Source organism: Sapajus apella, unplaced genomic scaffold (genome assembly GCF_009761245.1).
Source record: "Sapajus apella isolate SASKATOON/1434 unplaced genomic scaffold, GSC_monkey_1.0 scaffold36, whole genome shotgun sequence".
In the NCBI taxonomy this organism is placed as follows: Eukaryota; Metazoa; Chordata; class Mammalia; order Primates; family Cebidae; genus Sapajus; species Sapajus apella.
Window position 1 is genome coordinate 34,396,689 of NW_022436976.1, and position 25,143 is coordinate 34,421,831.

Consider the following 25,143-nt stretch of genomic DNA (forward strand, 5'->3'; position numbering starts at 1 on the left):
CTGGGTTGATTCCATTCTCAGATAGACTTTCACCTTATTTTGGCAAGAGGGCTATAGTATATCTGGCTACATGTACTTATAATTTCAAGTTTGGTAAAGAGTGCCTCTCTTCTGGCATTTCCTGGAAAAAACATGAAACTCAATCCAATTGGATTGGCTTATGAGCCTTTTCCTATTGCATAAAACTTCTATTATTGAAATCTGACCAGGGCAAAAAACCCTTCATGGTGATTGTATAGTTTAATTTTGTCCTACTCATGGGAAAAAAAGTCAAATTCGAAGTTACACATAGTGTTAGAGACAGTACTGGTATGAAAACCAGGTTGTGTAAGTTCAGCTTTCTGTCTGTTGTACAATTCTGCTACTTGTTAGGATTTTAAAATTTTTGACTTTGGTTCAAAGTAGAAGTAGTAAACAATTACTGATTCTATAATGGTGTTCAGACTTTTCGTTTTCATGTAGTCCGTAAATTGTCCATGAACATTTTTGCTTTCCTCGTATATGTAATATACATATTATAGTGGGTAGATTTGAAAATACTTGTTTTCTGGGCTTCTTAAGCCTATGAAAATGGATACAGACACCAGTGTTCTAGGACTTGCTTGATTTGACTTCAAGTGTACTTGTTTAATGTGTAAAATATTTCTATAATGAGTTTTAATGGGAATTAGAGCATTATAGATAAAATGCTCTTGCTGTTGAAAATGTATTTGTTACATCTTGGCCAACTCATCTTTCAGTAACTTTTAGTAACTGTAATGTTAAGTTGTACCAGTGGCAGTCTTACAGTAAATGACAGCTGACAACATGAAAATAATGTATCTAATACTTTGTGACTATCTGTCTTATTATGAAAATCAGAGAATTTCAAAACCTTGTTAGTTTTTAGGGTGTAGTCACATTTTATAAATGTGTGATGTATTTATATATGATTTGACATTTGTGAAAATATTTTCCCTAGACTTTTATTTTAGGTGAGATCTACAGTGTAGGCAAACTTACATCATCTGTCAACTCTGTTAATGTCATAGACTCATCCCCCTGCTGAAATTATTGTTGTTAAAATACACTTTTGTAAGTAGTTGTATTAGGTCATTATCACCAAGTCTTCAAGGTATTACATTATAAAATCCTTGGTTTGTATTCTTGTGAATAACCATTTTTTCTGTGCAAAGTTAAAATTCTTCAGCCTTTAAATTTTTTATTAATATATAAGGGCGTGATGAGTATGACTAAAAACAGGAAAAAAGAATTTAAACACATTTTGTTTGTGACTTTTATTAAATGGTTACCTGACAAAATATTAACCAGCTCTTTTTGGTTTTGAGATGAAGATACCTAGTTTTAGTCTGGGGACTGGGTATAGTAGCTTACGCCTGTAATCCCAGCACTTTGTGGGGCCAAGGCGGGTGGATCATTTGAGGTCAGGAGTTCAAAACCAGCCTGCCCAAACATGGTGAAACCCCATCTCTACTAAAAGTACAAAAATTAGACAGGCATGATGGCTCACATCTGTAACTCCAGCTACTTGGGAGGCTAAGTCAGGAGAATCGCTTAAGCCTGGGAGGCAGAGGTTACAGTGAGCCATTGCACTCCAGCCTGGGCAACAGAGTGAGACTCTTATGTCTGAAAAAAAAAAAAAAATATTTTTTAGTCCAGGGATCAAACCTCTAAGTAAACAGTATGTATGATGTGAAATTGTAATTACTGTGTAATGAATATAGTTCTTTACAATATTTTCTCTTAATGATGGCTATAATACGTGTTCATTGTAAAATTCAGGAAATACATAAATGCATAATAGAAAAAGGAATATATATCTTAGAATCATACTTTGTTTTGAGCATTGGAAACCAATGGAATTATTGAAAAAGCTATATAAAATCTTGAGTTATTTGGGTAAAGAATGTTCTTTGTTATTGGTCAGAAAATGAGATTTCATTGTTTTCATCTTTAGTTCACTAAATTGTTTCTAGTAGAAAAATATAAGATATTGGGAGCTTGCAGCAGGATACCTTTTGGTATATTTAAAAAAAATTTTCTGTGATTTCTTCAACATTTGCTATTAATTAAATGATTTAATTATGCCAGTTACATTAAATTAGTATGATATTTTTAACTTAAGGAAAAGCAATACAGGTAGTTGTAATATAGCACTCATCAAATACCTGAATCTCTTACTTGAGCTCAAGACCTGTATTTTTCATTGCCTACTAGTGTTTTCATCTGAATGTCCGGTAGAATATGACTTTCCTAATCTTCCCCTCACCTCTGTTCTGTATCTCCCTTCTCAGTCACATCACTATTCACCTAGTCACTAAAGCTAGAAACCTGAGATTTTTCTTATTCTCATATTTAGTCTTCTACCTTTGGGATGTCTCATGAATTCTTTGCCTGATCAACTTCACACTCTTCAAATCTCACTTTAGACATCATTTCCTCTGGGAGAGGAAGCCTTCACTGACTTTACCTTCCAACCTCCATACTCTTTTCACGTCTTATTTAAGAGCCTATTTTATATAGTCTTTATATTTACAACTGTTATAACACTTATACCTTGTTATAATTGTCTGTTTTTTTTTAAATCTCCCACTAGATTTTGTGCTTCTTAAGCACAGGGGCTGCTTGTATCCCTAGTGTTTAGTTTATAATAGATGAGAAAATAATTTTTTCAATATTGTTGAAATCTGTCTTCTCTGTTCTATGTTTCTTTCTTAGTTTTAGCCTTATCTTTTATCTGGACTGTGGCTGTAACCTCCTCATTGGCTCCCTGCTTTGAGCCTTTTCTCCCTTTGGACCATCCTACCTCCAACTGTTATATAAAATACAACTTAGATCCTTCAGTGACTTGCCATCTCCAGTTGAATCCAGTTCACTTCTCTGAACATGGCGTACAGGATTTCTTCATGGTGTTCCTTTGGCATGCTGATCTATCTTAGCCACCTCCCACAGTATGCTCCCCTGTGGTACTGTAAAGCTAATTGAGAACAGATACAGGGTGTTTGCTCTTTGTACTCTCAGTGCTCAGCACAGTGCTCTAACCCATTTCAGCTTTATCTCTTTTCTCCAGTTGTATGGTAGATGGGCTTATTACCTCTTACTTCAACATACCACCACTTTTATTCTTCTGTGCCTCTGATCCTACTGTTCTTCTTTGCCTGGAGCATACCTTTTAACTTATAAAGTTTTGTTCATGCTTCAAGACCTATCTTAAATATTGCCACTTATGTCAAGCCTTCCATGAAATCTTCAGATTGTTATTCTTCTACTTCCAGAGACCTTACTTCTTTACTGTAGTATTTGCTACTGTTTACTATAGTAATTTATATTTCTTTTTTGGTAAAGTTTTAATTCCTAAGGGAAAAAGCTATGTCTTACTCATTTCAATAGGCCTAGAAATTAACATACGCATTACCTGACACTGTGGAATTACCTGACACCTGGCTAGTTGGTTGAATGAATGACTCAAAGTATGTTATAAATATTAGAATATTCCCCAGACTTACTTCCTGCAAAGTTTATGGCGAAATAGAAGCCATGTATTAAATGTTGAACTAAGGCAAAAACGTTCTGAATAATAGCTTATTTTGAAGACTATAGGAAATGATTTTAGGCCAGACGTGGTGGCTCACACCTGTAATCCCAGCACTTCGGGAGGTTGCAGCAGGTGGATCACCTGAGGTCAGGAGTTGGAGACCATCTCAACTAAAAATACAAAAATTAGTCGGGTGTGATGGCGCACACCTGTAATTCCAGCTACTCAGGAGGCTGAGACATGAGAATTGCTTGAACCCAGGAGGCAGAGGTTGCAGTGAGCTGAGATTGTGCCACACTCCAGTTTAGGCAACAGAGTGAGACTCTGTCTCAAAAAAAAAAAAAAAAGAAAAGAAAAACAAGAAAAGGATTTTTTTGAGACAGAGTCTCACTCTGTCACCCAAACCGGAGTGCGTGGCACGATCTGAGCTCATCTCAACCTCCACCTCCCAGGCTCAAGTGATTCTCCTGCCTCAGCTTTCCAAGTAGCTGGGATTACAGATGCACACCACCATGCCCAGCTATTTTTTGTATTTTTAGTAGAGACGGGGTTCCACTATGTTGGCTAGGCTGGTCACGAATTCCTGACCTCAGATGATCCACCCACCTCAGCCTCCCAAAGTGTTGGAATTACAGGCGTGAGCCACCGTGCCTGGCCTGATTTTTTTTTTTTTTTTTTAAATATTCTATAGACCTAGGTTTTTTTCCAATTTTAAAAATTGTGGTAAAATACATGTAATAATTTATCATCTTAAGCATTTTTAATTGTAAAATTCAGTGGTATGAAATATATTCATATTCATATGGCTGGGTGTGGTGTCTCACGCCTGTAATCCCAGCACTTTGGGAGTCTGAGGCAGGTAGATCACCTGAGGTCACGAGTTTGAGACCAGCCTGGCCGACATGGCAAAACCCTGTCTCTGTTAAAAAAACAAAAATTAGCCATGCATGGTGATGAGTGCCTATAATCCCAATTACTCAGGACGCTGAGGCAGGAAAATCGCTTGATCCCGGGACATGGAGGTTACAGTGAGCCCAGATCATGCCACTGCACTCCAGCCTGGGCAACAAGAGCGAGACTCTATCTCAAAAAAAAAATTAAAAAAACAAAAACAAGAAATATATTCACTGTGTTGTGCAACCATCATCACCATTCATTTTCAAGATTCTTTCATCTTATAAAACTGAAACCTCATAACCATTAAAATAATTCCCCATATTCTACTCCCCCACATTTTCCCCACAGCAGCCACCATTCTATTATACTTTTTATCGCTATGATTTTGACTACTGTAACTATCTCATATAAGCAGAATCATGAAATGTTTGTCCTTTTATGACTATCTTATTTCACTTAGCATAATATCCTCAAAGTTCATCTGTGTTGTGGCATATGTCAGAATTTCCTTCCTTTTTCAGGCTGAATAATAATTCCATTGTACTTACATACCACATTTTGTTTATTTGTTCATCTGTTGATGGACATTTGGGTTGCTTCCACATTTTAGCTATTATGAATAATGCTGCTATGAACATGAACGTACAGATACCTTTTCAAGACCCTGCTGTCAGTTCTTATGGAGTATACATGCAAAAGTGGAATTGCTGAATCATGTGGTAATTGCAGACCTGTTTTTGTGTCAGGGATTTCCTTTGAAAATCTGATGAAGGCTGTTGTACCCTGCCCACAGGAAAAAAGAACATGTATATCTGTGATACCATTTTGCATTTATTTTAGGAGTTCTCTGACACTTAATTATCTGTGGGAAAAATAATTGTTGAGATTTATTCCATAGAAATAAATTTACTCACTTAAAAGCCAAAAAAAAAACTGTCAACCCATTCTTGAGAGCTGTTGCTGTGAAAGTAAAATGCCTCAGTTAGAGAAGTTCTTGGCAGTGGAAAGGGTGAAACACACTAAGAGATTGCTTCAGTCACTTGGATAATGTGGTGGTGGTAAATTATGCTGAGGCAGGAGTTAATATTTTGTCATCTACTAGCTTCCATTTCCTTCCTGTCTCTGTCCTTTTAGCAAGAACATCAGGAAGTTAAAGCCACATCCTGTCAGGCCTGTTTGTTATCCTGGTCTTGGGCCAGTAAGCAGGAGAGATAATTAGAATAATAGTTATCAGGCATTGTACTATGCCTTCTTTATATAAGTTCACTTGTTGAGCTCTTGTAACATCCCTGAAGGGTAAATAACTTTCAGTTTTTCAGATGAAGAAATGAACAAGTCTTCATTTCCAAGAAGCTTTCTCTGATTATCTACCTCAGCTCAGGGAACACTTAGTTTCCTTCTCTCTCAGTAGACTCTTGACTCTGTGATGGCACAGGCCAACTCTTCTTACTTCTAATGAGGCAAAATAGTGTAGTATTTCAGAGCATGGGCTTTTTAACCAGATTGCCAGATTGCCTGACATGACTTGGATATATTTAACTGTCTGTACCTCAGTTTCTTTATCTGTAAAATGGGAATATGAATAACCATGTACAATGCTTAACACAGTGCTTATAACATAATAAGTTCTCAGTATATGTTAGTATTGATCATCATTATCCCCAGCACCAAGTTCAGCACTTAGAGGATAGGATTTACTCAGTAGCTGTTCACTAAATATTGGTTGGAGTAGCTGAATGAACTCTATTTCTCCAGTTGATGAGAGAATGGAGCTATGTAGCCAGGTAGCCAGATTCTGTGTTCCTAAATATGTAGACCTCTACTTCAGTCATAAATAATTACTGATTTTTTAAAACTTCTAAATCTTAGCATATGGTTTGAGTTTTTAAAAATTTTATGTTTTTGTTCAGTTCAAATATCACTAGAAACCATTATGTCTGGAGAGTTCATTGCTTATATTATCAAATCTGGAACTCTTTTGCTTATATGATCCAACTTAATGTGTTTATGACACTCTAAAGATCTGTGACACTGACAGTAAAAGGTCTCTTCTGTGACTTTGCCTTAAGAATGGTGTTGCTGTTTAAATAATTGAAGGTCTAGGTTGTGATGTGCATTTCTTTGGTAGTAAGGAGACAGCCTAATTCATATTCACATAAAGTGTATAGTTCATCATTTAAACCTCTGTTTTGGGAGACTCTCCTTATTTGAAAATCTCCTTGCTAAAATCTGAACCTGTGCTGTCCAGTATAGTAGCCACTAGCTGTGTGGTGATTGAGCCCTTGAAATATGGCTAGTCCAAATTAAGATGTGTTGTTAGTATAAAATATATTGGATTTCAAAGATTTAGAATGAAAAAATAAAATGTAAAATATCTTGTTAATATTTTTTATCTTTATTACATTTTGAAATATTAAATTAAAATAAATTTCACTCATTTCTTTTTACTTTTTAATGTGTGCCTATTAGATCATTTAAAAATTACGTAGACTGGGCATGGTATCTCACGCCTGTAATTCCAGCACTTTGGGAGGCCAAGGCAAGAGAATTGCTGAGCCCAGGAGTTGAGATCAGCCTGGGCAACAAAGCAAGACCCAGTCTCTATTTAAAAATTAATTAATTAAATACATAATCTATGTATCTTTTTTTAGACCTGTTCTGTTCTGAGTTAGAATTATTATACATTTCATTTGCTTTACTATTTTGTGTCTCTGGTAGCTTGCTAAGGGGCACTTACCTCTTAATACAGCAATAATTGTTGAGATGTATTATATAGTCTGTCTTGGGAAAGCAAAAACATCTACCAAGAAATTTCAACTCCTGGAGGATTTAAGAGTCACAGTCTCCACTGACATACTGGAGTCTTGATTGTCATCACTCCAGGTGCTTTATTACAGCTTTCAAAAAGCCAGTAAATGTTGTACTTTTATACTGGTAAACAATGTAATGGTAATAATAATAATGGCTGAAATTTATTTAGCACTTACTATGTGCCAGGCATTGCTCTGGAGTCTTTCTAGATGTAACATAAATTAATCTTGCCCATCAACTTTATTATCCTTATTTTGAACTTGAGAAAAATAAGATTTTGTTTTACATTTCTGTTAGTTTTTTTTAAATCTCATTTTGTAAGTTTTTTTTTTTTAATCTTATTTTGTCCTGCTAGATAAGTGGAATAAATTATGGATTTGCAAAGTAAATTTGTATTTCTGGCTAGGCATGGTTGCTCACCTCTATAATCCCAGCCCTTTGGGAGGCTGAGGCAGGCAGATCACCTGAGGTCAGGAGTTTGAGACCAGCCTGGCCAATAAGGTGAAACCCTGTCTCTACTAAAAATACAAAAATTAGCCAGGCATGGTGGCGCACACCTGTAATTCCAGCTTCTCCGGAGGTTGAGACAGGAGAATCATTTGAACTTTGGAGGTGGAGGTTGTAGTGAGCCAAGATCATGCCACTGCACTCTAGCCTGGGCAACAGAGCAAGATGCTGTCTCAAAAAGAAAAAAAATATATTCCTCCTTTGAAAAATGAACCATCTAATTTTGGGTCCTGCCACTAAGGGGGTATGCTTTGTCACACCCCAAAGTTTCTGTTTTTTCTGATTCTAGTTAGGCTCTTTTTTTAGTGACTTATGCCCATAAATATATTCTCTTACTTATTTTTTAAAATAAAATCTACTAAAAGCAGCCAGTCTCTCAGAACTAAGTAAGAACATTAGTTATTCCCATAGTGACATCATGGTTTTGTAGCATTTATCTTAAATTTTTATAATTAATGGCTATTAGTTTTCCCCAGCAAACTATAAATAGGGGCCCAACTGCAATCTTGTTTGGAATATAGTAGACCTTCAATAAATATTTGTTGAAAGAATGAAATAATACATATCACATAAAGATTATATAATTAAGTCAAGTTTTATTTATCTTTTTTATTTTTATTTTTGAGATAGGGTCAGGCTCTGTTGCCCAGGCTGGAGTACAGTGGTGTGTTCATGGCTCACTTCAGCCTTGACCTCCCATCTTACCCTCCTGAGTAGCTGGGACTACAGGCATGTTCCACCATACCCAGCTAATTTTAAAAAAAAAATGATAGAGATGGGTGTCTTACTGTATTACCCAGCATGATCTCAAACTCCTGGTTCAAGTAGTCCTCCTACTTCAGCCTCCCAAAAGTGTTGGGATTATAGGTGTGAATCACTGTGCCTGGCAAAGGCAACTTTTAGAGTAATTAAAAACTTAAGGTAAAAATAAATGTCTTTGCCCTCAAACTTTAACTTAAGCTTTTGTGGACTACGAATTCTTGTGTGTGTGGTTTTTTTTTTTTTTTTTTTTTTTTTTTTTTTTGAGATCAAGTCTTGCTCTGTCACCCAGGCAGGAGTGCAATGACACAATCTTGGCTCACTGCAACCTCCACCTCCCAGGTTCATGGATTCTCCTGCCTCATTCTCTCGAGTAGCAGGGATTACAGGCATACGCCACCATGCCCAGCTGATTTTTGTATTTTTAGTAGAGACGGGGTTTCACCATGTTGGCCAGGCTGATCTTGAACTCCTGACCTCAAGTGATCCACCCACCTTGGCCTCCTAAAATGCTGGGATTAAAAACATGAGCCACTGCAACTGGCCATGAACCATGAATTCTTATCATGAAAGGCTGTATAACTTTAAAATGGTTTGAATTAAAAACAAAGACTTTCTCATCAGCTTTCTATAGTTATTACTGTCATCTAGCTCAAAGCTTCTGACAGTTCCTAAGATAAGCAGAGTCAGGGTGTTTTATTGGCTTTCTAGCAATTGTCATCAGCTTTCTGAGCATTAAGAGCCTCTGCTTCCTCTCTTCCTCCACAAGCCAGACAAGAAAGAAGAGCTGTGCTGTAAATAATGTTACTCAAAGAAGAATGTCTCAGAAACCTCTAAGGGATTCACCATTTCCTGCATATTAAAAGTCTTTCTTGGCTAGGCACGATGGCTCACGCCTGTAATCCCAGCAGTTTGGGAGGCGGAGGCAGGCAGGTCACCTGAGGCCAGGAGTTCAAGACCAGCTTGGCCAATAAGGTGAAACACCATCTCTACTAAAAATACAAAAATTAGCTGGGTGTGGTGTTGCATGCCTGTAATCCGAGCTACTCTGGAGGCTGAGGCAGAAGAATCACTTGAACCCGGGAGGTTCAAGCAGTGAGCCGAGATCGAGCCACAGTCTGGGCTTCAGCGCAAGACATTGTCTCAAAAAAAAAGAAAAAACAACAGTAAAAGCCTGTCTTTACCTAGTACAGAAGTTATTTTATAATCTTATTCTGATCTACCATTTCAGCGTTGTTTAACCACACATGAACCCTCCATCTTAGGTAAGTTAGTGTGTCTAGAATTTTCTCATCTCTCTACTTTCTTTTTCATTAATTTTTTTATTGTCATAAAATATGCATAACATTAAATTTACCACTTTAAAATTTTAACCACTTTAAGTATACAATTAATGACACTGAATTGTACACTTAAAGTGGTTAAAAATTTTTAAGTGGTAAATTTTAATTTTTAAATTTTATTTTTAGTAGAGACAGGGTTTCACTGTGTTGGCCAGGATGATCTCAATCTCCTGACCTCATGATCCACCCCCCTCAGTCTCCCAAAGTGCTAGGATTACAGGCGTGAGCCACCGCACCCAGCTGGGAATTTAAAAATTTTTAAATGTACTTAATCTCATTAAATACATTCACAGTAATTGTGCAGCCATCACTGCTATAAATCTCCAAAACTTTATCATCTTAAACTGAACAATCTAATTGGAATTGATACCAATTTACTTCAGTCCCATACATAACTGTGCTCCTCACCAGGTGTGGTGGCTCACACCTGTAATCCCAGCAATTTGGGAAGCCAAGGTGGAGGATTGCTTGACGTCAGGGTGACATAGTGAGACCTTGTCGCTATAAAAAATAAAATTAGCTGCCTGTGGTGGTACACACCTGTAGTCCTAGCTACTGGAAAGGCTGAGGCAGGAGGACTGCCTGAGGCCAGGAGTTCGAGGCTGTAATGAGCTGTGATCACACCAATGCACTCCAGCCTGGGAAACAGAGAGACTCTGTCTTCAAAGACATAAACAAAACTCTGCTCCTATACAGCTCTATTCTCTGCAACACCCACCCCCCACTTTTTTTTTTTTTTTTTTTTTTTTTTTTTTTTTTTTTGAGATAGAGTCTCACTCTGATGTCCAGCTGGAGTGCAGGGGTGCGATCTTGGCTCACTGCAACCTATGCCTCCTGGGCACAGTGATTCTCCTACCTCAGCCTCCCATGTAACTGAGACTACAAGCACCTGCCACCACACCCAGCTAATTTTTGTATTTTTAGTAGAGATGGGGTTTCACCATGTTGGCCAGGCTAGTCTCGAACTTCTGACCTCAGATGATCCACCCAACTCGGCCTCCCAAAGTGCTGGGATTACAGGAGTGAGCCACCACATCTGGCCCATTCTGCCCCCATTATATTATTGATGTCATAAACTGTATCCTTATACATTATATATCTACTAACATTCTTTTTTTTTTTTTTTTTTTTTTTTTTTTTTTTTTTTTAGATGGATTTTTTTTTTGTTTCCCAGGCTGGAGTGCAATGGCACAATCTTGGCTCACTACAACCTCTGCCTCCCGAGTTCAAGCAATTCTCCTGCCTCAGCCTCCCAGGTAGCTGGGATTACAGGCATGTGCCACCACGCCCGACTAATTTTTATATTTTTAGTAGAGATGGGGTTTCTCTGTGTTGATCAGGCTGGTCTTGAACTCCTGACCTCGTGATCCACCCGCCTCAGCCTCCCAAAGTGCTGGGATTACAGGCGTGAGCCACCTCATCTGGCCATCTAACAGATTCATAAATTATTTTTTATTCATTTGTCACTTAAATTCTATAGAAAGTATAAAGTGGAGTTGGAAACCAAAATTACAGTAATACTGGTTTTTATATTTGCCCATGCATTTACCTTTACTGGAGATCTTTATCTTCATATGGCTTTCAGTTACTATCTAGCATCCTTTCATTTCAACCTGAAGAATTCCCTTTAGCATTTTTATAGGGCAGATCTAGAAGTAATGAACTCCCTCAGCCTTTGTTTGTCTGGGAATATTTTAATTTCTCCCTCATTTTCTGAGGGAGTAATTGGGTACAGTTTTGTTGGGTATAGAATTCTCAGTTGACAGGTTTTTTTCTTCCAGCATTTTAAATGTATCATTTCATTGCCTTCTGACCTTCAAGTTTCTGCTGAGAAATCCATTTATAATCTTATTAAGGATTGATTATACATCACAAATTGACAAGTTGCTTTTCTTCTTGCTTGCTGTTTTCAAGATTCTTTTAACAGTTTGATTATAATGTGTCAGTGTGAGTCTCTTTGTGTTTGTCCTACTTGGAGTTCATTGAGCTTTCTAGATTTGTAGATGCAGATCTTTTATCAAACTTGAGGAGTTTTCTTCTTAATTTCTTCTTAGTCTGCTTACTGCTTTTTTGCCAACATCTTCTGTGGGTTTTTTTTTTTTTTTTTCATTTTTGGGAGATGGAATCTCGCTCTTTTGCCAGGCTGGGGCACAGTGGCACGATCTCAGCTCACTGCAACCTCTGTCTCCCTGGTTCAAGTGATTCTCTTGCCTCAGCCTCCTGAGTAGCTCAGATTATAGGCATACGCCACCACACCCAGCTAATTTTAGTATTTTTAGCAGAAACGGGGTTTCATCATGTTGGCCAGGATTGTCTCTATCTCCTGACCTTGTGATCCACCCACCTCAGCCTCCCAAAGTGCTGGGATTACAGGCATGAGCCACCACGCCCAGCCTCTGTGTTTTCTTATGTAAGCTCTATCTCTAGCTGAACTGCCATTTTCTTACCTGACATCTACTCTTTCTTTCAATGCTTCCCTGAAGTCTCTTACCTCTTTCACACAGTATTCTCAGACTGGAGTAATTTATATTGATAAACATGACATTATTATCTACACACCTCACTTGGCAATGGATCATCCTGCCTTCAGTGATACCAAGGAGGCTTTTTCTAACCTTCTTCAGGGAGAGTCAAGTTCCCATTCTCTGTATTCCCATAGCACTCTCACCTGTCTCACAGTGCTTACCTGTTGTAGCAGCTAGTGTACTGCATTGTAATTACCTCTTTATGTTTGTCTTCCTAACCCCTCACACCAGGTGTGTGTTCACATACACTGAATTAAGAGCTTCTTAATGGCAGGTGCCTATCTCACGGTTTTATGTATTCCTAAAGTATAGCACAGTGACAAGTATGTAATAGGATTCAGTATATGCTTGTTGAGTCAGTAGATAAGTTACATAGTGGTATATTCGATTTTATTGTGTATTTTCTCTTTTGCTCTTCATAGCAGTCCCATATATGGTTTGTAAAGTAGATATTCATTTTATAGATGCAGAAACTAGAACTTATAAAGAGTTTGTTGGTGTTTATTCAGCATATATATAAACCAGATGTGTTGACATAAATTATATAACCCAGTATGCAATTGTGAGATACAGGTTTTATTACTCCTCTTGGAAGAGAAGAAAATGGAGGCTTAAAAAATATGAAATGACATACCTAACTGGAGCTAGTTTAGGCAAAAAGAAGAATTTGATGACTCCATATAATTGGAAGAGTAAAGGTATAGGTGGCTAGGGAGGAAAGTTAGAAAGAGAACAAATAGGATATGTATATAGGTATATGTATGTAGAGAGAGAGGGAGACAATGAGATTTATTTTAAGAAATTTTTAAGATTATGGGAGCTGATAAGTCTGACATCTATAGGACAGGCTGGCAGGCTGGAGAACCAGTGAAGAGTTGATGTTGCCTCTCAAGTTTGAAGGCAGTCTGAGATAGAATTCCTTATTCTTTGGGGAACCTTGTCTTTCTCTCAGTGCCTTCAAGTGATTGGATGTTGTCCACCTCCATTATTGAGGATAATTTGCTTTACTCAAACTCCTGAGTTAAGTGTTAATCTCACCTAAAACATACCTTCATGTTAACATCTAGGGTCATGTTTGTCCAAATATCTGGGTACTGTGGCCTAGCCAAATTAACCCATAAAATTAAGTGTGACGGGAGCCAGGGCTTACTACCTATAATGCTAGCTTCTGTAATTTGTTATATTATTGATAGTAGATATGATAGTGGTAATAATACTTTATCGGTTTCAAATAAAGGCATCCTAGATAAAGATTCTGACTGCTTTGGCATTGGTTACAGGCTCATTCTTGAATTAATCTCTGTGATTGTGTGGTAGGGTACTTCGACTGATTAAGCTTCAACCAGAAGCCAGTTTCTGGCCAGTTGTTGCTCACAGAGGTGGCATCTTCTGTTTGAACTATATGAGTAGAAATACATTAGAAGAGGCAGAAAGAGGAGCAATTTCCTAAAAGGGTTGCCGAATCCTAGAAGGAGAGAGGGTCGGCCAGAACAAATAGATATTACTACAGCGATATAAGGTGACTTATGATAGAGTTAGTATTTTAGTATTTTGGAGCCTACTTTTCTCCAAATCTAATGGTTTCAAAACCATATAGTGAGTTTCTAAAAGTAGAGAGTAGATTATTTTGAACGATATTCAGATAAGATTTTGGGGGCAGAAATTTTAGTGTTGACATTATTTATTCTATAACTACAGTAGATCAATGTTTTCTAATCTTTTTTATTTTTATTTTTTATTATTTTTTTAAAGACAGGGTTTCACCGTGTTGGCCAGGCCGACCTCAGGTGATCTACCTGCCGTGGCCTCCCAAAGTGCTGAGATTACAGGTGTGAACCAACGCGCCCAGCCTCTAACCTTTTTTATAACTCATACTTCTTTTTAACAAATTTAAAAACTACTTTCACCATTACTTAAAATTCTAAGTAATGTTAATATTTAGGCTCAATATTAATTACTTGACATTTTACATATTTTGCCTTGCAAATCCTGAGATGATAGAGTTGTTAGCATCCACATATGAAAAATAAGACAAGGGCTCTCTGAAAGGTTAAGTGACCTAAGCAAAGTGAGAACAACTGTTTCTCCGAAGAGCTAGATTAGAATCCAGGTCTCTAGTTTTTTGTTCTAATTTTTGCTCTCTGTAAGACCCAGATGCCTTACTCAAGACTATCTAATGAGAATAGCATGCCTTTCTCTGTTTGCTTGTGAGAAAGATTGGCAGTTAAGCTACTTAATGATTTTTATGGTTAAATGTGCTCCAAGCAAATTTTTATAACTAAGTTTCAGAATTGAAAAATACAGCTTTGTGAGTTTTCACAACTTTCTAGTTTCTAATGATTTTTAGTTTTTAATGTTTTCTCGTTACAAAATAGTGGATGCTTATGTTTAGGGGAAAAAAAGACATAAAACTGTGTATCTGGGAAGGACTTTGAAGATGATTTAATCTTATGTTTGATAATATTAGAATTGTGTCAAAAACTAAGACAGATGCCTTACTCCCTACTCCTAGTACATAGAGTCTAGGAAAATGGAAGTGGATTGCATAGACTCAAGGTCCCTCAGCCTAACTGTCCTTGTGAATAACTTTTGACCATTTCATATTAGATTTATGTATTTATCAACCTTAGGCTTCTGAAAGCCTAGCTTGTGATTTGCCTTCCTTGATGGTTCAGATTCACTTCATGGAATCAGAATTGTGAGCCTTTGGAATACCACAGAGCTGTATTCCTTGCTTGTTCTTTATAGCTTTGGTACTTGGGATTCCTCAGGATGCACAAGCATCTTGAAAATGAAAAGAATGAGAAAGATAGCCTAAAATAGAGAATGAGTAGGATCATTTCATTTCCCTTTTCTGGAAATTACTAAGGTGAAGGCAGTAGCTTTTCCTGTCATGACATCCAAGATGAGGATGAGTGGTGGTTTGGGCAAAATTCTCACACACCTTTTTTTTTTTTTTTTTTTTTTTTTTTAAGACAGAGTCTGACTCTGTTGCCCAGGCTGGAGTGCAATGGCGCCATCTCTGCTCACTGCAACCTCTGCCTTCTGAGTTCAAGTGATCCTCCGCCTCAGCCTCCCCAGTAGCTGGGACTACAAGTGTGGTGGTGACCACACCCAGATAATTTTTGTATTTTTAGTAGAAACAGGGTTTTACCAAGTTGGTCTCAAACTCCTGACCTCAAGTGATCACCCACCTTGGCCTCCCACAGTGCTGAAATTACAGGTGTGAGCTACCATGCCCAGCCTCACACACCTATTTTTGAAATAATGTCTTATATCTGTCTTATCCACCTATATTGGTGGGCTCCTCGAGAAGTTGCATATTAATGTTACTTTTTATTGTGGCACAGATCCTTAAAGGGAAGTGTTTTTAAATTACTAGTGTTAAAAATAATGCTTGTATTGATTATTTGTCCATCACCTGTAGAAAAATATACATGTTCAAAACTGGGGAGAAAGTAAAAAATATGGTCAGGCATCCTAAGTGCACCTAATATATGGTTAGATGTTTTTATTTGCCTGAAATGAGAAGAATAGTTATAAAGGTTCAGTGTCATTGCAAGACAACAGAATAACAACTGAGCATCTCTGAAACTATAAACTAGGTCAGTGAGAAAATTATTTGATTTTTAGTCTGATTTACAGGACAGGTTTTCAGTCTTAATTTTTTTTAATAGAAAGTGATATAATCGAACATTAAAATTTTTAAAATTTTCTGTTTAGTACTATATATTATACCACTTGGGTGTGATAATAAAAGGAATGTTAGAAGACCAGAGTTTTGTTAGATAAACACGAATCAAAAGTTAAATTTAATTGGCTGGGCGCGGTGGCTCATGCCTATAATCCCAGCACTCTGGGAGGCCGAGGCAGGTGGATCACGAGGTCAGGAGATTGAGACCATCCTGGCTAACATGGTGAAACCCTGTCTACTAAAAATACGAACATTAACCGAGTGTGTGGCGTGTGCCTGTGATCCTAGCTACTTGGGAGGCTGAGGCAGGAGAATCACTTGAACCTGGGAGGTGGAGGTTGCAGTGAGCCGAGATCGCACCACTGCACTCCAGCCTGGTGACAGTGAGACACCAAAAAAAAAAAAAAAAAAAAAGTCAAATTTAATTGATCTTCATACTAAGAGGAATTAATGCCTAAAGATCTCTATGTTTTTTTTAGTTGGAAATGATCTTTAGGATATGTTTAGAGATAACATCATCCTTTCCTCCCCTTCCCCTTCTTCCCCCATAGACCCCAAATTATGAAGAGAAATGTGTACTCCTCAAGCTTCCTCCATTTTACCGAAACATAGACTGTGCTGTTTAGAGCTGAGTCCTTTGTAATTTGTTTTGGATTTTCACCAAGTGAGTTTCCTTCCTTTGCTCTCCCATCCTTCTGTCTGGGCTACTTTGAGTCAGCTCACTGCCTTCTTGTAGCCCTGTTTTCCTGCATGCACACTTGATCTGAGCAGACACTGTCAGTGACAGCAGTTAGCGGTAGAGCAGAAAGAATTCAGTACAAACGTGTGCACTGCTGCATCTGTGACACTGTAATGTTTTCTATTTTTGTTATTATCTACTTTCAGAAACCAGGAGCTGAGTTGATACTGACCTTGTGTGGAATGCCTCTGAGAATTTGGGATAGGGGGAGGGTGCTAGATTTTCACGTGACTTATCTCTAACATGCTGCAGCAAGACTGAAAACATTCATCTGCTCACATAAGGAGGAAAGAAAATTTCCAAGATTGAGCTTGCAGAATTTGTTGGGTATTTTCAGATTTATTTCCCTTGTGTTTTTCTATTTCTTGAATTTGCTTAATTTGATATAAGGGTTGGAAGTGGGGGATGGCCTTTGCATAATAAATAGTTTGAGATATGGAAGGATCGGGCTGCAGCAATGATTTGCATGGTAAGGGACTGTTTAAAATCTCCACGACATCGAAACCTACATTGCAACCCATCTGACAAATGGTTATTGAGTTCCTTGGCCATCTCAAATGTTTAAAAGTAACAGTGTACAAGTAGCTTTATTTGTATACTCTCTTCCATACACATCTTAAGAACGTTGTGCTTACATATTCAAAACAGTTGATTTTTGTCTACATTTAAAATCTCACCTGAAAAAGGGTGAGAAATATAAATGAAGCATGCAGTTGTCCCTTAAGTACCTGCTTTGGTATAATTTTCTCACTTTCCTTTATGCTGGAGCTAAATGGAGCCTGAGCTTAAATTTTGGGTTATGTCTGAGATGGAAACTGAAATGTAGTCTTGAAGCTCAAAGGAGAAACTTGGCTATTCCAATCTGGAGGACTTTTTAAATGCTGTCTTCCCTTCTCCATGTTGCCATCTTTTACTTTTCCCCAACCCCAGAAAGGTACCACTGCAGAATTCTTTGGGCTTTTTCTCTGATTTTGTAGAAAAGAAAGTGAAGGGAGGTAAGGGTGTGTGTGTGTGTGTGTGTGCGCGCGCGCTCGCGCGTGTGCAGGCGCGTGCGCATGCGCACGCATGTGATTTCCGTACAAATATAAATGGGCAGTTAAATTTGTTACATCAAAAGAAACAGCTTTATTTTGCAATTCTGAATCCAAGGTTCCTTGAGATTCATTCATAGCAACTTAGGTCTGATTAAAGCAAATAAGAATTTAGGTAACAATGTTTCAAAGTAAAAGTGAAGCCCAGCATGTTTGATTTGAAGAGTAGAAGAGATAACTGCTGATGTAGTTCTTTTTTTTTTACTTTACATATATTGTTTTGTATATTTGATCAATTGAATTTGATATGTGGTCCTAAAATAGCTTTTTGAGATGTATTTGATAGAGCAAATTACCTGTGTATTTCCATTTTCTCTGTTGTTTCATTCTAAAATTGATGCACACCAGTGATTTAAGAGAAAATTAACACTTCAGTAAATGCCTTTTTCCTTAATATTGTTGACTGTTTCTATTAGCCATTTTCTTTTAATTTGACAGTGATACCTAAGGGTTAACCTTACAGAGCTGATGCAACCCCTCCTTTTCTTCACCAGCAATTTTCATTGGACACTATTTCCATAGCAACAGTGACATCAGTGAAACCTGAGTGTTTCATTGATTATTTTTCTCCTCTTCCTTTTTTAATCTATTCTCTTTTCACCACATTTTAGTGAGAAAGCAATTTTTTTTTACAAACGGAGCTTATATTGATTTTTATTCCATAAATAATTAAAAGAGGGTAGAAAAATCTGCCCTTCATTTAAAAATTGAATGTTTCACTATGTATTTAAAAAGCGATTCAGGATTAGGAGGATGGATAACCATACCAGCTGTAGCTGATGTTCTAAAATATTCTTGCATTGTTTGCTGGTCTTCTAGGGAAAAGAATAATGTGGAACAGGACCTTAAAGAGAAAGAAGATACTATTAAACAGAGGACAAGCGAGGTTCAGGTAAGTGAACCATAAAATTTAGTGTTCCATTTCTGATTTAGGACTATTCATTTTAAATACATATGGTTATTTACTATTTGCTGGATGTAGTATTAGGTCAAGGGAATACCTAATGTTTATATGATATAAATGTTTATCTTTTGCAAGATGATTGTTCCTTGCTTGGAATTCTGGCCTGCAAAGATTATACTGCAATGAGAAAGCAGTATTTTTCAGCATAGATTTCTAGTTTTGAAAGTATTTTTTAAATGGTACTCACCTGCATATTACATCATTAAAGGTGTAAGTTTGCATGCCTTCCAATGTTAATATTATTGCATCAGTAAAATTAGAGTGAGACTATCATCTCATCATCATCATCAAAAACCAAAGTGCTTTTTCATGCATGTGAGATTTTTGTTAGCTAGGAGACCTACAATGTTGAAGGACTGTTTCTCATAATACTGGTAGGGTGGGAGATGATGTAGAACAATTTAAAGTAGTATTTTATGAGTAGCTTAGTAATCAGCATATCTTACACTTTGACATAAAGAGCTTTAATTCATTTTCATTAGGTGTTGTGTTAAATAGTTTCATTTTACAAAGAGAAAAGATGATAAAACCTCAGTTTCTGTTTGGGAAATGTTAAAAATAAGGGGGTGGCAGTGTTTCTCACATTAGAAATAGAGAAAACTGAGCAGTGCTTCACTTAGAGCAGTAAGCAGTGCATGTGGCCATGTTATTCGGGTACTGTTTCCTTAATGCTGCAACTGGCACGTAGACGAGATTGGGTATAGAAGCACTGGTAGCAATTGCTAGTAAGAACTCTTGGATGGGCATTTCTTAATGTGTTGCTTGTATGTTGGATTTTCCTGCATTTCCTAATTTTTAAAATAGGTAAAAACTCTAAATTGTTAGGTCCATTGTTTTGTTTTGATGCAGGACATTCATTAGGATTGTCTGTCTGGTGGACTATGCTAGCTAGGGTGGGGAGAATGATTTGCTGAAGAATTGAAGAAGCCAGAGAGACTTCTTGTTGGAAGTTAATTATCTGATTGGGTGACTACATTTATTATATTTACTTGAATTTTCCTAAAGTCAATGCAAGTTAAGAGTTCATCGTCAATATAATTCTCTTTCTGGCAGTGAGGTTAGGTGGGCGTAAGAGGGTAAGTTACCTGAATTACATTACTTCGTGCAGTTTTTGAGCTTCCTAGGAAATGCGAAAGAGTTACACATTTTAAGCAGTTATTACCAAAAATAGTTTTAAAATGGAAGATAAAATAATCTACAAATGTTTTTATAATTCAAAGAAATAGATGTAGCTACTGATACAATCTTGAACAGCTTCTAAATTTAGCCAGTTACTGCTTTAAAGTACATAGGTTCTTGTGATAGGCAATATTTTGTTGAGTACATCTACCTGTTGGCTTTTCCGTACTGCATTTTTTGAGGATATGAATTTAAATACACATTTAAATTTAGAAGATTGCTAAAAATTTACATTGTTTCCTTTAATTTAAATAGGCTATCCTTAAATATTTGGTTTCTTATAACTATAGAAGTTTTGTTGTCTGTCAGAATTTCTCTGTGATTTGCTTGTCTTTCGTACTTAGTGGCAATGGTAAAGTGTACGTTTAATCTAAAGTTTTGCAAAATCCAAAATGTGTGGTTGGCACAGGAAGCCTAAATGGTTCAATTTTTCCAAATAGAGTTCTCTAAATAAGGCATCTTGGGCCATGGTAAGTAAAGGCCAAGTAGTAATCATTGAAAACAAATTCATTGACAAATTGGTGGATTAATTAAAGATTTGGGTCAGTAGATTCATTTTTTATTCCATCCCACTACAGGTATCTTTGTTATGCGTGGTAATGAGGCACTATACTAAGAATGATGTGGATAATTGACATCTACAAGTAATTAAAACTCTTCATATTAGTGATCATTTTCAATTTTCTGAAGCACAACTTACCATAAGTGGTAATAAGTAGATTTCATTTCCTATTTTGAGGTAACTCTGATTTACTCGTTGGTACTGAGGTGTAGACTGGAAATAATATGGATAAAGTCTGTAAATAACTCCAACTCTCAATACTTACTTTCTAATTTCCCTGGCAAAAGGCAACTTACTGGAGCTATGAATAAATAACAGAATCAAAGAGAGTATATTTCACTGCTTCTTTGTGACCCCACTTTCTAATGGCGGTGCTAATGAGAAATGTCAAGATGAAGATGACAGGGAGGAGAACTAAGGGAATTTTGACCTCTCAGTATCTGCCACATTTGGCTTTTTTATTGTTTTTGCTTTTCTCCATACTAATAAAGTCACAAACTGTGATAATACGAGCTCATATCTCAAACACAGAAATCAAATGTTTAAAGCCAAAAGCTTTAAATTTTATTTTGTGTTTAGGTAGTGTAATTCAGTTAGAATAGAAAATCTTCTATGTAATTAATTTATGAATTTTTATTTCCTGTCTATATTTCTGTGAATTACTGCCTTGAAAACTTTCAGTTCAGGATTTTTTCTTGAAGATGACTTCAAATTTTATTTCATGATATGATCACTGTTAGTTTGTATGAGATATACTACCAGTTTATCAGGTTCTGTGGACAAATTAGGCCCAAAGTGATCCAATTACAAGGAGGAAACGTTGTAAAAAGCCATTTTATCTCAAATGTCTAAGGTTTGGGTGGATTTTTTGTTTTTGTTTTTCGTAAGGGGAGAAGGTAGACTCACATTCTTTCCTACCTTAAAGAATTGCCCATGTATGATCTTATTAAATTTTTTTTTCTTCTGACCTGTCAACAAATATTTTAGAGATTCACTCTCATATGTCTGCTTTCCACAGTTTTGAATAGAAGTTTATAGCAACAATTTGGTATCAAACAAACTTGAATTCAGTTTCTAGCTCTGCCACTTCCTAGATTTGTGATCTTCAGTAAGTAATTTAACCATTCTACACTTCAGTTTCATCTCCTGTAACACGAGATAATAAAAATGACAAACGAGTTGATATAAGAATAAAATGAGATAATGTACTAAAGTGCCTCACAGAGTGATTAGCACCTGATAAGTTTTCAGTAAATGTTCTTATTAGCTTTTTTATTTGTCACCCTACAATCATCTCTTTATTACCTTCTCTTGATCTTTAAGCTCTTTCTTCTCTGATATCCATCGTCACATAGGCGTATTGAACATAGGACCTCTCCAATTTGAAAATACCCCTTTCTTAGCTATTGGTGCCACTTTATCAACTTATTTTTCTCTACTTTTATTGCTTTGTGTGGCCATTTTTTCCCCTTCCAATATTTTTAGCAACCCTGTAGAGTCTGTTGCTTACCCATACCACACCGTGCATTTTCTCCCCAGGGCCAAGAATAATCTTAAGGCCAAATCTGTTGGCCCTTCTTGTATTGGATATCACTTTCTTGGGTTGTATTCTCCTAGATACCCTCCTACCTCTCTGAACCTTTGCTTCCATTGCCTTTGCCAGGGACAGATAGACAGATTCTGTGTGTATTTGTGTGTGTCCTTTCCTTCCTTCTCCATACCCATGTCATCCATATGCTGATAACACCCAAGTGTTTATCAAACTCTCAACTCTTCTGAGTGCCAGTCCCACAACTCCAGTTAACATTTTGATATCTTTCATTTGAAAATCGGTATGTCTAAAATGAATCTTATTGAAAAAACTTGGCTTCTAGTTTGAACTTTCCTATTTTTCTTTCTCACTATTGCCACTCGTATCATTTCATATCTAAAACCTTTAAGTCATATCGGAAGTGCCCACCCCGTTCACTCTTGCTTTTCTTCCTAAACCAACTTAGTATCATGACTCTCCGATGTGGGAATCTTTACTGCTGTCCACTGCCACTGATTTAATGATAGGAGGATGTCATATCTCAGAGATTATTGGAGACAGAGAAAAACATAAAATACAAACCCTCCCCTTTTTTTACTGTCTGACTCTGAACTGTGTGCCATATATACTTCCCTTCTTATTCCCACTTTTATACCTTTTGTTGTTATAGTGCAGAATGTTCTCTACTTCCCTGCTTATGTGAATTCCACCCTTGCCTTAAAGCTCAGCTCATATCCTACCACTTGTTTTATACTTTGCCTTCTCTGTCTCTTAGTCTACACCAGTATTTACTGTGTTGGAACTCCCAGAGGAATATGTATCCACTTATATATAGCATGAACCATTTATTACCTCGTAGTGTTAGCTTGGTGTGGTGTGTATAGATTCCAATATCTTTCTTCCTATATATTATGAGCTCCTTGAGCTTAAAAATTGTGCCTTGGATCATATTTTTTATTATCTTTGGTAATATATTGTTAGTTGCAAGTAAATTTAAGGAAACTATTCATGATAGAAGTGAATAAACTTTTATTTTGTGCATAAAATTTAAAATAGGACAACACAACTAGAACCCATAGGTAGAAAAGATTGAGAGCACAGTAGGTATCGTGAAGTCAGACTTCTTCATATTGTTCATACTACCCTCATGTAAAAGAAGTTCCCTATTATTTATGTTTCATCATAAGTAATGATTCAGTAATTCAGAGTACTTGTCCATGTTTTTTATTTTAATTTACTTAGTTTTTTCTTAGATGAAGAGGGATGACTTATCTTAGATAGAAATAAAATTAGTTACATGAGCTCAGCATTCTTTTTCTGGCCGTAATGCTCTTTAGAACATACTAGGAAGCATATGATTGGGAAATAAAGGCAGGCTGTTAATGGGGTTTTCTAACACCCACCCTAGTTTGTTAGGCTTTCTGTTCTTTAAACATCTTGTGCTACAGTTGATACATTTTTAATGTTAAGAATAGTCCTAAAACTTCTATCAGATAAAATAATGTATCTGATTATTTCTAGTTTTAGGTTAGTCTATAGAGGTTTTTTTAAAAAAAAAAAAATCAAATAATGTACACTTTCTGTGAGATTACCTAAATACTTGAAATTCTCCTTTATCTATTTAATAATTCTTCTGAAATAGATGTACTAGTATATATGCATTGGATTTGTTTTTAAGTGCTTAATTCATAAATTAGTGTCTTTGTTTTTACTCTATATGAAACAGATGCAAACATACCATGTTATTAATATTAATATTATAATTATATATTTCATATTATAAGATATGATTTATCATATAAATTTTATATGATAATTTATAATTTCTTATATGAAATATATATTTTATATATTTATATTAAAGACTTCCTATCTTTTTAGCTGAAAAGATAGGAAGTGGGGAAAAATGGCCACACAAAGCAATAAAAGTAGAGAAAAATAAGTTGGTAAAGTGGCAGCAACAGCCAAGAAAGGAGTATTTTCAAATTGGAGAGTCCTATGTCCCCGAGGCCTATATGAAGATGGAGATCCAAGAAGAAAGAGCTTAAAGATGAAGGAAAGGCAATAAAGAGATGATTGTAGGGTACAGAATAATAATGCTAATAAGAATATTTACTGAATATTATTTTATATATTTATGTTATATATTATATATATATCATCTTGTATATTATAATGTATTTTTTTATTGCATTTTAGGTTTTGGGGTACATGTGAAGAACATGCAAGATTGTTGCATAGGTACACACATGGCAGTGTGATTTGCTGCCTTCCTCCCCATCACCTATATTTGGCATTTCTCCCCATGCTGTCTCTCCCCACTCCCCACCCCCCACTGTCTATAATGTATCATATAATATAAATATGTTATGTATCTTCTTATACATAAAATATATAAAAATAATTATGTACTTAAGTATACAAAATTATATAAAATATTTAATTTATTTTATATATTATATATTTTATATTTATATATATATGAACTGTTAACATGATAAGTTTGCATCTGTTTCATATGAAATACAGAGTTAAAAGGTGTAACTTTTTTTTTTTTTTTTTTTTTTTCCTGAGACGGAGTCTTGCTCTGTTGCCAGGCTGGAGTGCAGTGGCACAATTTTGGCTCACTGCAACCTCCGCCTCCTGGGTTCAAGAGATTCTTCCGCCTCAGCCTCCCAAGTAGCTGGGACCACAGGCGAATGCCACCATGCCCGGCTAATTTTTGTATTTTTAGTAGAGATGGGATTTCACCATGTTGGCCAGGATGGTCTCCATCTCTTGACCTTATGATACGCCTGCCTCGGCCTCCCAAAGTGCTGGGATTACAGGCGTAAGCCACCGTGCCCAGCCCTAAGTAACTTTTAAAGGAGCTTTGTCATTTGTACATGTGACTTGGGTTGCTAAAATGAAAGCTTTATTTTTTCACATGTCCAAAATTCTTAAGTATTTGTTTAAATTTTATTTCCATTGCCCCATAGTACTTCATGGGGGATAAAAGGATAACAA

The 25,143-nt window shown here is 36.4% G+C and overlaps 1 protein-coding gene across 8 annotated transcripts in view; it reads left to right on the forward strand.

Annotated features, from left to right (window-relative positions):
- EPS15 (epidermal growth factor receptor pathway substrate 15) overlaps positions 1-25,143 on the forward strand; it is a 177,109-nt gene that overhangs the window by 83,980 nt on the left and 67,986 nt on the right. For all 8 annotated transcript variants that reach the window (XM_032297051.1, XM_032297049.1, XM_032297057.1 and 5 more), the window contains one exon: positions 18,721-18,793. In XM_032297051.1, the coding sequence (XP_032152942.1) occupies positions 18,721-18,793 (73 nt within the window). The remainder of the gene's footprint in view (positions 1-18,720; positions 18,794-25,143) is intronic.